Source organism: Pelecanus crispus, chromosome 1 (assembly GCF_030463565.1).
Source record: "Pelecanus crispus isolate bPelCri1 chromosome 1, bPelCri1.pri, whole genome shotgun sequence".
Classification (NCBI taxonomy): domain Eukaryota; kingdom Metazoa; phylum Chordata; class Aves; order Pelecaniformes; family Pelecanidae; genus Pelecanus; species Pelecanus crispus.
The window spans coordinates 57285415-57296454 of record NC_134643.1 but is presented as its reverse complement, the minus strand read 5'-3'; the positions used below and the strand labels follow the sequence as shown (position 1 = coordinate 57296454).

Sequence of the window (11040 nt, the reverse complement as noted above, 5' to 3'; positions counted from 1 at the left end):
GAGTGGAGGGAGCACGGTATGGACACATACACGCTCTCATGACTGGCCCTTTCAAATGCTTTCCGACCATGAAAGCATCTGCATCGCCACCCAACACGGCCCAAACTGTCAAGAGAGAAGTTTTGCTGGAGGTGAGGAAGGTCTAGTCCCATCGCCCCAGCCGTAGATGGGGAGTGCCGAAGGGCTGCTCAGCGAAGGCCCCCTCCTGCACGCCCACCCACACTCATGTGTTACATCCCGACCAGCTCTGGAAAGTGTTTTTTTGCATTCTACCCTGAGCAGATTCCTCAAATGAAGGTGCTTTTCCTGGCAGGGGGAGAGGGTGGGGCCATGGCAGGTCTGCGGGGACCCAGCAGTCAGCACTCATTTGCTCTCTCTGGAAAGAAGATTTCGCGGCATCGCTGGACTGTGTCCTGGGGGGACTGGACACTGTGTCCCACTGTGCGGGGATCGTCATAGATTTCATAATCGTTCCCTCCCTGCAGGGCAATAGAAAATAGAGAAAATGTTAGCAGGGTCTCGACAGAGCATCCTCATCCGTGAATCCGTATCTTGCTCTGTCTTGTGAGGAGCTGAGGTGGGAGCCAGCGGCTGGGCAGGTGGGGACCTGCTGGGAAGGGGCTGCCAGCATTTTGCTGGCCCAGGGAGGCAGAAGCAGCTGGGCTGGGAGCCCTGCTCCCTCCCTCTTGCCTCCCCTTGTCAGTGCCAGGGTAGGAGCTAGAAAGGATGGGGAAGGTCCTAGACCAGCAAAGCTTGTCCAGGAGCCTGGGATTAACGCCTGCCCTGCCCATGGAGAGGCTAGCAGAGGGTGGGGTGGGCACATTTCGGGGGCAGAGGTTGCCGTCATCTGGAAAGAGCCAGGAGGATGGCCAAGCTCATCTACAGCAGCAAGGAAACATCATCCTCCACCACTCTAAAGGGAAGGCGAAGCTCATCCTGCTGTTGAAAAGCCCTCTGCTAAGTGCTGGGGGCTTGTGTTTTGGGTCCTGCGGGCTGCAGGAGTGGCTGCCCCCCTCCCAAGGGTGCCAGGGGGAGGAAAGCAATGCTGAGGTGGACCTGCTCCCCAGCACAGTGAATCCAGGGCAATTTCCCCATGATCCAGCGATCCTGCTGCCATTATGAGCCCACCGCAAACACATGCCGCACGAGAGCATCTCTCCCCCTCGCACTGCTAGAGGTCTGTGTCGGCCACCGGCGGGACCCAGGCCGTGGGACCCGTGATGGAGTAGGTCCACGCAGGCTTGCCAGGCTGAAGGAGGGAAAGCAGCCGTGTGTGGGGTGAGCAGGGCATACTTACAGGGGTCGTCTCATTCCCAAAGAAGTGGATGGTGTCAAATCTCTCGTCATCAAGCACGTTGAGGCAGTAGCGCTTGTCCCAGCCCTCTGGGAAGACGTCAAAGCTGATCATGCCACCTGTCAGCAGAAGGGGGGCATCAGGAAATGTTGGTGTCCACCACAGGACAGGCAGGAGGAGAGGTCTGGATGTGTTTGGGGAGCCCCCCCGCAAACAGCAGCCAGGCACCAGCTCTGCCTTGGTGTGCCTCTCCGGCATGTGGCTAGGAGAGTGGCAGATGCTGTTCCTATGACAACAGGCTGGAGTGACATCAGCATGGCTGGGGTGACATCAGTACGGCTCCCCTGACTGCAGGCAGGCAGGCAAGCAGGGACCGTCGGGCTGCAAGGGGGGGATGCTGGGGTGGGAGGTCCCAAGAAATGCATCTCTTGGGGGACATTTGGGGTCACGCCTTGCAGAAAGCATCAGCATGTTCTGTGTCCCAGCGGGGGACAACGCCCTCAGAGACTGGCACCGCTCCCTCTCCTAGGCTCCTGCGTGGACATCGCTGGCCCTTCTACAGCCACTGCTCTGATGCTCCTTAACCCTACAGGGACTGGGGGCTCCCAGCACCCTTCACACGCAAAGCAAACCCCATGCACCGCCCAGCTCAGGGGTCCCAGCTGGCTGCGCTGCAGGCCCCGAGAAGGCTCTGCATGCTGATCAAGGGCCTTGCCATGGAGGTATCACAAGCCCATCGACATAATTGGGACACAACCCTGGCCTGTCACCTCTCACCACAAGAGTCAAGTGTGGGTTGCTAACATCTGGAAGGACACCAAGGCAGACAAGGCAAACGTACAGAGGCAAGGGAGCTTTCCCAGAGAGCATGCAGCCACGTGCACATGGACACCCACAGCCACCAAGGGTTAATGAACTTCCTAGCCCTTGCTCTTAGATCCTCTTGAGCTGCCCCGCTGCGTGCACAGTCTGCAGAGCCAGTCCCTTGTCTCATTACTGACACAGGTGACACGCTCCTCCCAAAACAAAGCCAGCAACTTAGGACACGCATATGTTTGGGTCTTGCTCGGAGCTCAGAGGAATGGGGATTTGAGCTGGGACGTGTCTCTCCCTGCCAGATCAGGTCTCTGCTCCTCTTGGTTTCAAGGGGGCCACTCCTCCTTCTCCAGGCAATCTAATGGGCCACCAGCAATCCTGGAGTTTCACAGTCTCCTTCATAAATCATAACCACACCTCTCTTAGGAAGGGGGTGAGTAGACAGGTACCCTCAGGGTACGGTCCCTGCTGCAGGAGAGGCACTGATCCCCTAGGCTGTTCAAACATGTATGTCCTGATGCCATGCTCCTCTCTTCCCTGGCTAGTTGACCTGTCCCTGTTGCTTTGGGGATCCCAAGCCAACCCTCCTCGGAGCCTGAGGAGCTGGGGATGGAGCCTGTGTGTCCAGCTTGGGGCAGAGGATTCACTACCAGACAGGGTGCCCTGGGCAGGGCACTGCAATAGGGACAGGAGCAAGTGCCCTATGAGCTCAGGGATGGGGATGCCCCCAGGCTTGCAGCAGGAGCCAGCATCAGAGCAGGAGCTAAACTTGGTTGCCTTCATTAAAATCCTTCCTGGTTTTGTATCCAAAGCCATTTACCCGAGAGAAAAGCTGCATTTTGCTGCGTTCTGGCCTTTTAAACAGAGCTGGGCAGCAAGAAGGGGCTCCTGATGCCAGCTGGAGAGGGTAGGAAATCAAAGGGAGAAGAGGTGGTGTGTAGGACAGCCAGCACTGTCCCTCGCCTAGGCAGAGCACGGGTCTGGGGGGCTGCAGGGAGATCCACCACCTCTGGGGCTTGTGTCCTCCACAGCCTGGGATGAGGCACACGGAGCCAGCTTGGCACAAGAGCCCCATTTCTGCCTGCCCCTGTTTTTGGATGCCTGGCCTGAGACACCCTGTGTTTTCTTTGTGGAGGACTGGGGGGCCTGCAGCTCCCCTTGGCTTTATGCTTTTAGGCTCTTCATGGCGGCTTCCCAAAGTCAGAGGAGAAAGGCCCGTTGTTCTGCTCTCGTCCCCTGTGCCTGTAGGGACATGGTGGCAGGGACCTTGTCTTTCTCTGCTGCGACAAACGGTGTGTGTCAGTGCTGCGGGCAGCACGGGATGCCCCTGGCAGGACGCTGAAGGCAAGGGGAGGCTCTCAGGAGAAAAGCCCTTGGAGAACCAGAGGTACTGGCCCATGCTGGGTGAAAGAGTGGGGTGTCACCTGCCGCCTCCCAGCCTTGTCACCCCCTTGCCCTTTGGCTAGGCTGCCACATGGCACCTCCTTATCTCACACATACCCATCTGCTCTGCGGAGGGTCTTCTTCCAGCACCAGCCCCACCTCTTACACACCCTCATTTTCCTCCCTGTCCTGGCCAGACCCCAGGATTGCTCAAGCCCCTCCTTCGGTTCCTCGTCTTCAGTAAGCTGGCTGTAAGAGCCACCCCAAGAAGTGGCCCTGCAAAAGCCCATGGCATGGAGCTGCAAACTCCTTGCCTCTTGGCAGCTCTTCCTCCAGGAAGATGTTTTCCCTTGCAGCCAACCCTCCCAAGAAAACCCCAGAGCTGAAACACGCATGAGGCTCCTGTCTCATTCCTAGAGAGGTGTGCATGAGCCTGGAGCTCTGCTGGCCACCCTGCTGCTGACCCTTGAGCCAGAACAGACCTTCTGGGCAGGGGTGGGCTCCGCAGAGCTGACTGAAATTAAGGCAGGGATAACGTCATGGGGCAGAAACCTGCCTGGCTGGCTGATTCCCAGAGAGGCAAATCTGCAGCACGGTTTATTCTCTGCTGTTGCCCTGCCGTGGATGTGAATGTGACGCCCCTACGGCAGCTCTCCAAGACTAGAAGCTCCTTGTGCTTTTCCCAGGGTCTCCAGGCCCCCAGAGGGAACAGCCAGGATTCCCGCTCCCCTTCCCAGCATTTTATGGGAAACAAGATAAAAGGCCAAGGCAAAGCCAGGGAAGCCCCCTCCGCTCACCTCGAGAGAAACGCAGGCCTTTGCCAGCAAACTCCCTCTGCAATGCTGCCACAAACTTCTCCCGAATCCGCTCTTTCTACGGAGGAAAGGGAAGGAGACAGGGTTTGAAAAATTAGATGTTGACAGTCTACCAGAATCTACCACTAATCTGTCTGCTGCGCAACTCTGGCTTATTGCTCTGCTCCCTTCCCATCTGCCCTGAGCCCCAGAGTAACACCATTTAGCCAGCTTTCACCAGTCCTACCCAGTGTCTGCGTAAAGGGCCACCAGCTCAGGGGAGCTCCAGCAGGCACCTGGGAAGAGCAGATCCCAGCCCTTCTTTGGCAATGAAATGCAACCACTTCAGTTTCTCAGAAGCCCAGTTCATAATCCAAAGTCTCCAGCTTTGCTTAAAGAGTCTTGCAAAGTCTGACTGATCCCTTAACCCCAAGAAAGCTCCCCCAGGCAGAAACTGCTGTGAGCATGGGCCAAGTGCTCCAGAGATCGGCCCAGCAGATCTGCCATAGCCCTCCCAGACTGGAAAGCCCATCAGTTCCAGCTCTGTTGGGGCTGGGAGAGTGGGAGAGAGAAGACAGCTGCTGGGCCATCTTTGGTTACTGTAAATGAGGCAACACCCCGTTAAATAAATGCCTTATTCCCTGGGGCTCTCCCACAGCACAAGGAATCCTGCTGGCCGCCCCATTGCATTGGTGGTCCCCAATGAAGTAAAATTCTTCCATTCATCTGTATCTCTCCTTGGGATTTCTGACCCCTAGTCCTGTCTCCTTGCTGCATATGTTGGCCTGGTGCACAGCTTGGAGCTGGGCTCCTTTCTCCTCGGGGTGGGGGGAAGCAGGTAAGACCCAAGATCTGCGGTGATGCAAAACCAGCAAAGGGGAGAGCGAACCCGAGTCTGGCCCATCTACCTTGTCCAGCTCGGAGAACTCGATTCGCTCCTCCGGTGTGCAGCTCCGTCCGATGGGCGAGATGTTCAGCATCCCGTTGCGAAACTCGATGAAGGTTCCTCTGTGGGTGGGCAAGGGCACAAGGTTACTGGGGCAGGGAGAGAAAAACAGACCTTTCCAGGGGAATGGCTGCTTGGTGAAGCATGCAGTCTCTGCAAGGACACACAGGAGGAGAGAAGTCATGCCTGCTCATGGGTGCTTCAGGCCAGGCAGAGACCAGGCATCAACAGCTCTGCTTAAGGTCTCCAAGGGGCTCATAATTTTATCAAAAGAGACTGTAAGAGAAGAGGAATAAACAGTTCCTGTGTGCCCTGGGGACAGGTTGGAAGCAACAAGCTTAGGTGAGATGATAGGAAACATTTTCTAATGTTGTAATAACCGCAAGGACAGCTATTGCCTGGACTGGACCAACCGCCTGACGAGACTGTAGCATCTCCACCCCTGGAGGCTTTTAAGAAACGTTGGGTGGGTTGGGTAAAGCTGGCAGTACCTTGGGGCAGTGGGATGGAACAGGTCAGTGTAACTCGCTGCTGATGTCTGGCGGCAGGCTGATCAGCAATCAGGACCTCCTCCTGGGACACAAATCAGGTAGGACCCACAGGGCCTTTGTATCCCCCATTTGTCCCCTGCACCTTTGACTGCAACTCTTATCTAAGCTTGCGTGGACAGGACCCAGTTCCCGCTTGCCACGCTCACCACGCACTGGAATCACTACTCTGCCGCTTCCGCAGTGGGCTGGTTCAAAGCACTAAGCCAGCAGAAAACTGCTCCCTTCCCCTTCTTTTGTCTTTGCTGTAAACCCAGCCAGTTCTCTTTGCTTATCACCTTGGAATAGCTCACGGAGGGGTCAGACAGGTACCAGCACTGGTGGGGCAGAAACGACAGGAGATGGCAGCACTGCCAATGTGAAAATAGATTGAAACTCTTGTGGAAAGCTAGCTGGAGCAGGGAGATCCCCTTCCCTGTCCAGCTGAGGAGCCCTGAGCTCATTAACCCTCTGATGTCCCTCCCAGCCCTGCCTGCTGTTTCTCTGTGATAAAGTGCTTACCGCTGAGTCTGGAGGAAAAACTCTCCCTCCTCCAGTCTTGTAACACAGTGAAGAACATCATGGGGAACGGACACGCGGGCAGCCTGGGAGCAGCATATCTGCAGCACCAAGGGTCGGGTGGCTTGCGCTCCAGGCCAAGACTTGGGAGATGTGGGTTAAAGTCCTTGCTTTGCTAGAAATCCCATAAGCCTAAATCCACAGAGACAGCTGGGAGCTGAAACTTCGCCAGGCTCTTGGGCAACCAGACAGCAATGAGGCAACCAAACAGCCTTGAGGGTTCTGGGTCCCAGCCCACGCTTTCGGGGGCATGTTCAGCCGGCAGTCCTGCGGCAAGGAGCCACCCTGGCCCCTCTCACCGGTCCTCGTATTGCCACATGGTGACACATCAGGCAGCTAATCTGGATCACAGTTTAGCAACTTCTACCAGCTTATTTTCGACCAGACAGCTCGCCTGCTCGGGTTCACCATACAAACACAAGGGGAGAGCAGGAATAAACCAGCCGGGGCGAGGGGAGGGCAGAGCCACTGCTTTCAACAGTCTTGCTGGTTCACACCGGTTTCAAGCGTTTGTGAAACCGTGGTCTGAGGGGTGGTTTGACATTGCACCCAGGCTGGTTTAACTGCAGGCTGCCTCTGAAAGAGGTCCTCCTGCTCTCCCCTTCCACCTTCATGCCATCTGTTCCCTCTCTCTCCTTTCTGGGATAACAGGGCGAGCTGATCCAATGGAAAACTACTCTTTTCTTGCCTGGCAGTGGCCTAGTCTTCCTTCAGAGGAGGTGTACCAACCCAGCTCACCACGTGGCTGCTGGATCTCACGGGGGGAAGCAGACAGGAACACATGGTCGGGGGCAGAGCAGGGCCAGCCCGATTACCAGTGGCACCAAGCAACGCTGGGTTATAAACAGCGTGGAACTGTGTGCTCAGGCGCTGGACCTCCCATCTTAAGAGCCATTGTTCGTTTGGAAACTCATACGACCAATGACGCCTGATGCCCTGACCAGTAATGAGCTGGTACCATTGTCCTAAATGAGATGCACACAGTGGCTGCACCCTGCTTCCCAGGGAAGAAAATCCGAGCGGCAAAAGAGCAGGCATTATGCTGAAAGATAGGTGCGCACTCTCCAGAACAAAGACCCTCCTCCATTATTTGCCCACAGTGCCCAGCTCGGTGGGACACTGATCCTACACAGGGCCTCTCGATGCTAAGATAAAACCTGGAGCAAGACAAGCTCAGTAGCTCAGCTGTTCTCAGGAGAGCTCTGGAGCCCAGACCTCCCTAGAAATCAGTGATATGACTGCCATTTGCATGGGCGTGGGCCATTACCGTTTCTTGGGCAGCTTCAGCAGCGCCATGTAGTTGAGACAGAAGTTGATCAGATCCTGCAGCAGCTCTTCCCCCAAGTGATCCTGAATGGCCTGCGGGAGGAGAAGGGGGAGTGAGGAAGATGCTTGACATCCTGTGAAGCCCACCCGAGAACATGACCTGGAGGAGTGGGACATTCAGATCTGGCATTTGGGGAGAAAAGAAGAGGCTGCCCATCTGCCCAGGGCCAGGCGCTGCTCCCCACGGCATGCAGGGCACGGGGGAGGAGAGCCATGGCTGCAAGGGGAGCCGGACCTACCTGCTTGGAGACCAGCTGCCCGTTCTTGTATTGCACCGTGCCGTTCTCTGCAAAGACGTAGTCAAACTTATCGATGACTGAGGGGGGAGGAAACAAAAGAGGAAACATGAGTACTGCCTGGGGAAAGGGGGCCTAAAGAACTGGGCTCAGGACTGAGCGAACCATCCTCCCGGTTCCTTAGTACTGTGCTTTCCACATCTTCCGTGCTAAGCAAAGGGCCACTGACCCTCCTCGCTCTCCACAAAGTGAGCAAGGAGATTATCTTCTGCTCACAGGTGGGGAGCTGACGCACACAGGGGGAAATGACCTGACAGAGGTCACAGGCTGAATCAGTGGCAGGACAAAGATAAAGGCCCCAAAATGTCAGGCTTTCAACCACGTGCGTGTTACTCTGCTCTCTCCCCTCCCCTCCCCGCTGCCAGGGTGCTGGGGTGATGCGGTCACTGGTTATCTAATTCCAGCCCCTCCTGCAACCCGGACCCACAGCGCTGCCGACGCAGCAACCGGCCTCAGCCGGGAATTTCTCGTCCTCCCTCGGCTAAGGAGGCAGAGCTCGGAGCCCAGCCGCGCTTGGCATCCATGCCAGAGAAGGAAAAGAAGGTGGAGGGAGCCGGGGCTGCCCCCTAACCCCCCCACTCCCTCCTCTACCCCACATCCCTATTTGAGGACGATGAGGCACCCCCCGGAGACCCCACCACGGAGCAGCAGGGAGGCAAAATTTGCAAGGGGCTCCTGCCTGCCGCGGGGGGGGGAAGCTGTCAGAAGCCAGATGAAGCTCGTACAAACCCGATGCCGGCAGCGTGGGTTGGAGCATCCCTGCCCGCTCTCCGCAGAGGGAGAAGGAGGGGAGCGGCGGCTCCCACCTGGGCACGGCCAGCCACACCAAGGGCAGGTGTGGGGTCAGATTTAGGATACAAGTGCCCCCCCCCGGGGACCTCGTCGGCCGCATTCTCACCTTCGTCCCCGTCCCCCAGCTGCTCGGCTATCTTGGCGTAGTCGGAGCCTCCCACCACGCCGATGTGCACCCTCTCCCGCAGCTCCCGCAGGAACGCGTCCACCTCCGGCTCGATTTTCTGGAGGGGAAGCAGCGGCTTGAGGCCGCAGCCGGCGGGACAAGCTCCGCCATGCTGACCTCAACACCCCCCCACCCCACCCCACCCTCCTCCCCTGGCTAAAACTCAATGCCCCTGTTGCCTTGCTACCTGCCGAGCCGGCGTCAGGGTCCCATCCACATCGAAGAGGCACAGCACCCGACCCCGTGCTGCCGCCATCCCCGTCGCCAAGCCCGGCTTCTGCGAGCGGGAGGCGGGACTGCGCCGAGGAGGTGATGGCGGCCGCGCCGCCCTCCCCGGGCAGCCGCCGCACGAAGGTGCGGCGGCTGCCCGGGGAGGCCGGCGCGGCCACGAAGTCCCGAGAGGGGTTTTCTGTCCCCTAAAGAAGGTGGCAAGACCCCATGCCTCATCTTGCATTCCTAACAGGATGCTGCTAGCAGCCAATGTTTCCCACCGAAGTGCCGTTTTCAGCCTCCACCCCTCTGCGCAAAGCCAAGCTTTGCAGTGAACTTTGGCTTTGACCCCCTTCGCACCCAACCCCGCGAGCTGTTTATGATTTAATCAGACCATCTGGCCCGTTTATATTCATCCGGCTCTGTGTTAATGCTGGTCTGATATGTAATGGTGGACAGCCTGCCCGGCTGCCGTCTCCTGTGATAATTCCTGAATTCTTTTCCAACATCAGAAACAACCTATGTGGAATATTCAATGCTTTTTGCTCAGCAGTTAGCTTGCCTTCTCTCCCTGGACGGTGCTCTGCGTGCTGAGCTAGTTTGGAAGGGGCGGGGGGAAGATTTTTTTTAACAGTCTGATTCGTTTTTCTCAGTATTATTTGTTTCCAGGACATTGTGCAACCCCTTTTCTCAGTTCTCTACCAGATTTTTCTCAAAATGAAGCATTCACTTGGCTTCACAGATTCTACTTTTTGCTCATGGTTTTGAGTTTCCTGCTCCCACTCAAAGGGGGATGTACAGAAATAATGTTAATAATTTACCTCTGTGCCATTGCCTTGGACAAGGTTTACCAAAACATCCTCAGCTACTTGCTGGGGGAGGCGTTCATTGTGTCCACCAGTTAATGTCACCAGGATAGCTATTTCCACACTGTTTCTGTGAGTTGGCTCCATACCATAGTGAGTCAGGCAGTCTTGCATGGGTATTGCAAGTGGTATTTGCCCTGGCATTGATGTCCCTGCAAAATCATGGCCTCTGGGGCCTTCTGGATCAGCCCCTGGTTATGAGCTCCCACCTCTGGAAAGCTGGACTCTTTCTCAGATGCATTGAAGCTCCCAGAATGGTTTCTCAGCACCCAGCTGCTTAGTATGCAACTGGGTGCTAATTTTTAGTTCAGTTTAGTTATACTCATTTATAGGGCTTGTCTAGGTGTGATTACACATATCCCTCATCAGTTAACATGTGGACGCTTGTTCCAGAACATGAATACTTCAAAGCATGTCTACCATAGCACACTGAAGAGTGAGGAGAGATGGCTTCATGGATTTGGGTTGCTTGGCTTCCAGAAGCCAAAAAGCTGCTCTCCCACGTAGCAGAGCCATGAGCTAACACCCAGGACTCTCAAAAGACAGCCATGGGGGTCAGACACACGGTGAACTCCCGGCGGTTCAGGAATGTAAGCCTTTATTTATCATAACCCACGACATGATACGAGGATGAGAATTCCCACGCCTGGGTGGAAGAGGTGTGGTGTTAGGAAAACCTGCCAGCTCGCTCCTGTTGCAGCCCTGGCATTGTAGCAGCACTCGGTTCTTGCTGTAGCCCAAGCTGCCCTACGGTCTTGTCTCCTGGCTGCTCCTACCTGCAGCTTTCTTGTCTGACAGAGACCTTCCTCCTTGCCTCTTGCATTGACTTCCCAAAAGCAGGAGCTGCTCTCCCCAGGCTCAGGTGCATCCCTGTGCTGCAAGGCAGCAGTGCCACCTCGGGGCACTTCCCAGAATTGAGAAGTCTGCTAAAATACAGGTCAGCGTTCACATTTTCACAGCGCCATCGGGTTTATGCTACCAGGAGAGCTTTCCAAAACTTGAACTACCTGCTGTGCTTTCTCCAGCTTATTTGTCACGCTGCTTT

General features: G+C 56.2%; 1 protein-coding gene across 1 annotated transcript; it reads right to left on the bottom strand.

The window, feature by feature from the left end:
• Positions 1-356: 356 nt before the first annotated feature.
• PMM1 (phosphomannomutase 1) lies at positions 357-9175 on the bottom strand. The gene is made up of 8 exons (XM_075720415.1): positions 9107-9175; positions 8860-8977; positions 7905-7981; positions 7607-7698; positions 5196-5295; positions 4291-4366; positions 1298-1413; positions 357-479 (listed from the first exon to the last, which is right to left on the bottom strand). The coding sequence occupies exons 1-8, from the start codon at positions 9173-9175 to the stop codon at positions 357-359; spliced, it is 771 nt and encodes a 256-aa protein (XP_075576530.1).
• Positions 9176-11040: the final 1865 nt, after the last annotated feature.

Bases quoted from the DNA above. Each gene is read 5' to 3' on its own strand.
- PMM1 (XM_075720415.1), bottom strand. From the start codon at position 9,175: ATGGCGGCAGCACGGGGTCGGGTGCTGTGCCTCTTCGATGTGGATGGG. The intron at 7,982-8,859 runs GTGAGAATGCGG...CTCCCCCCTCAG, and splicing joins GCTGGGGGACGGGGACGAAG to TCATCGATAAGTTTGACTAC. The intron at 5,296-7,606 runs GTAATGGCCCAC...GCCCACCCACAG, and splicing joins CTGAAGCTGCCCAAGAAACG to AGGAACCTTCATCGAGTTTC.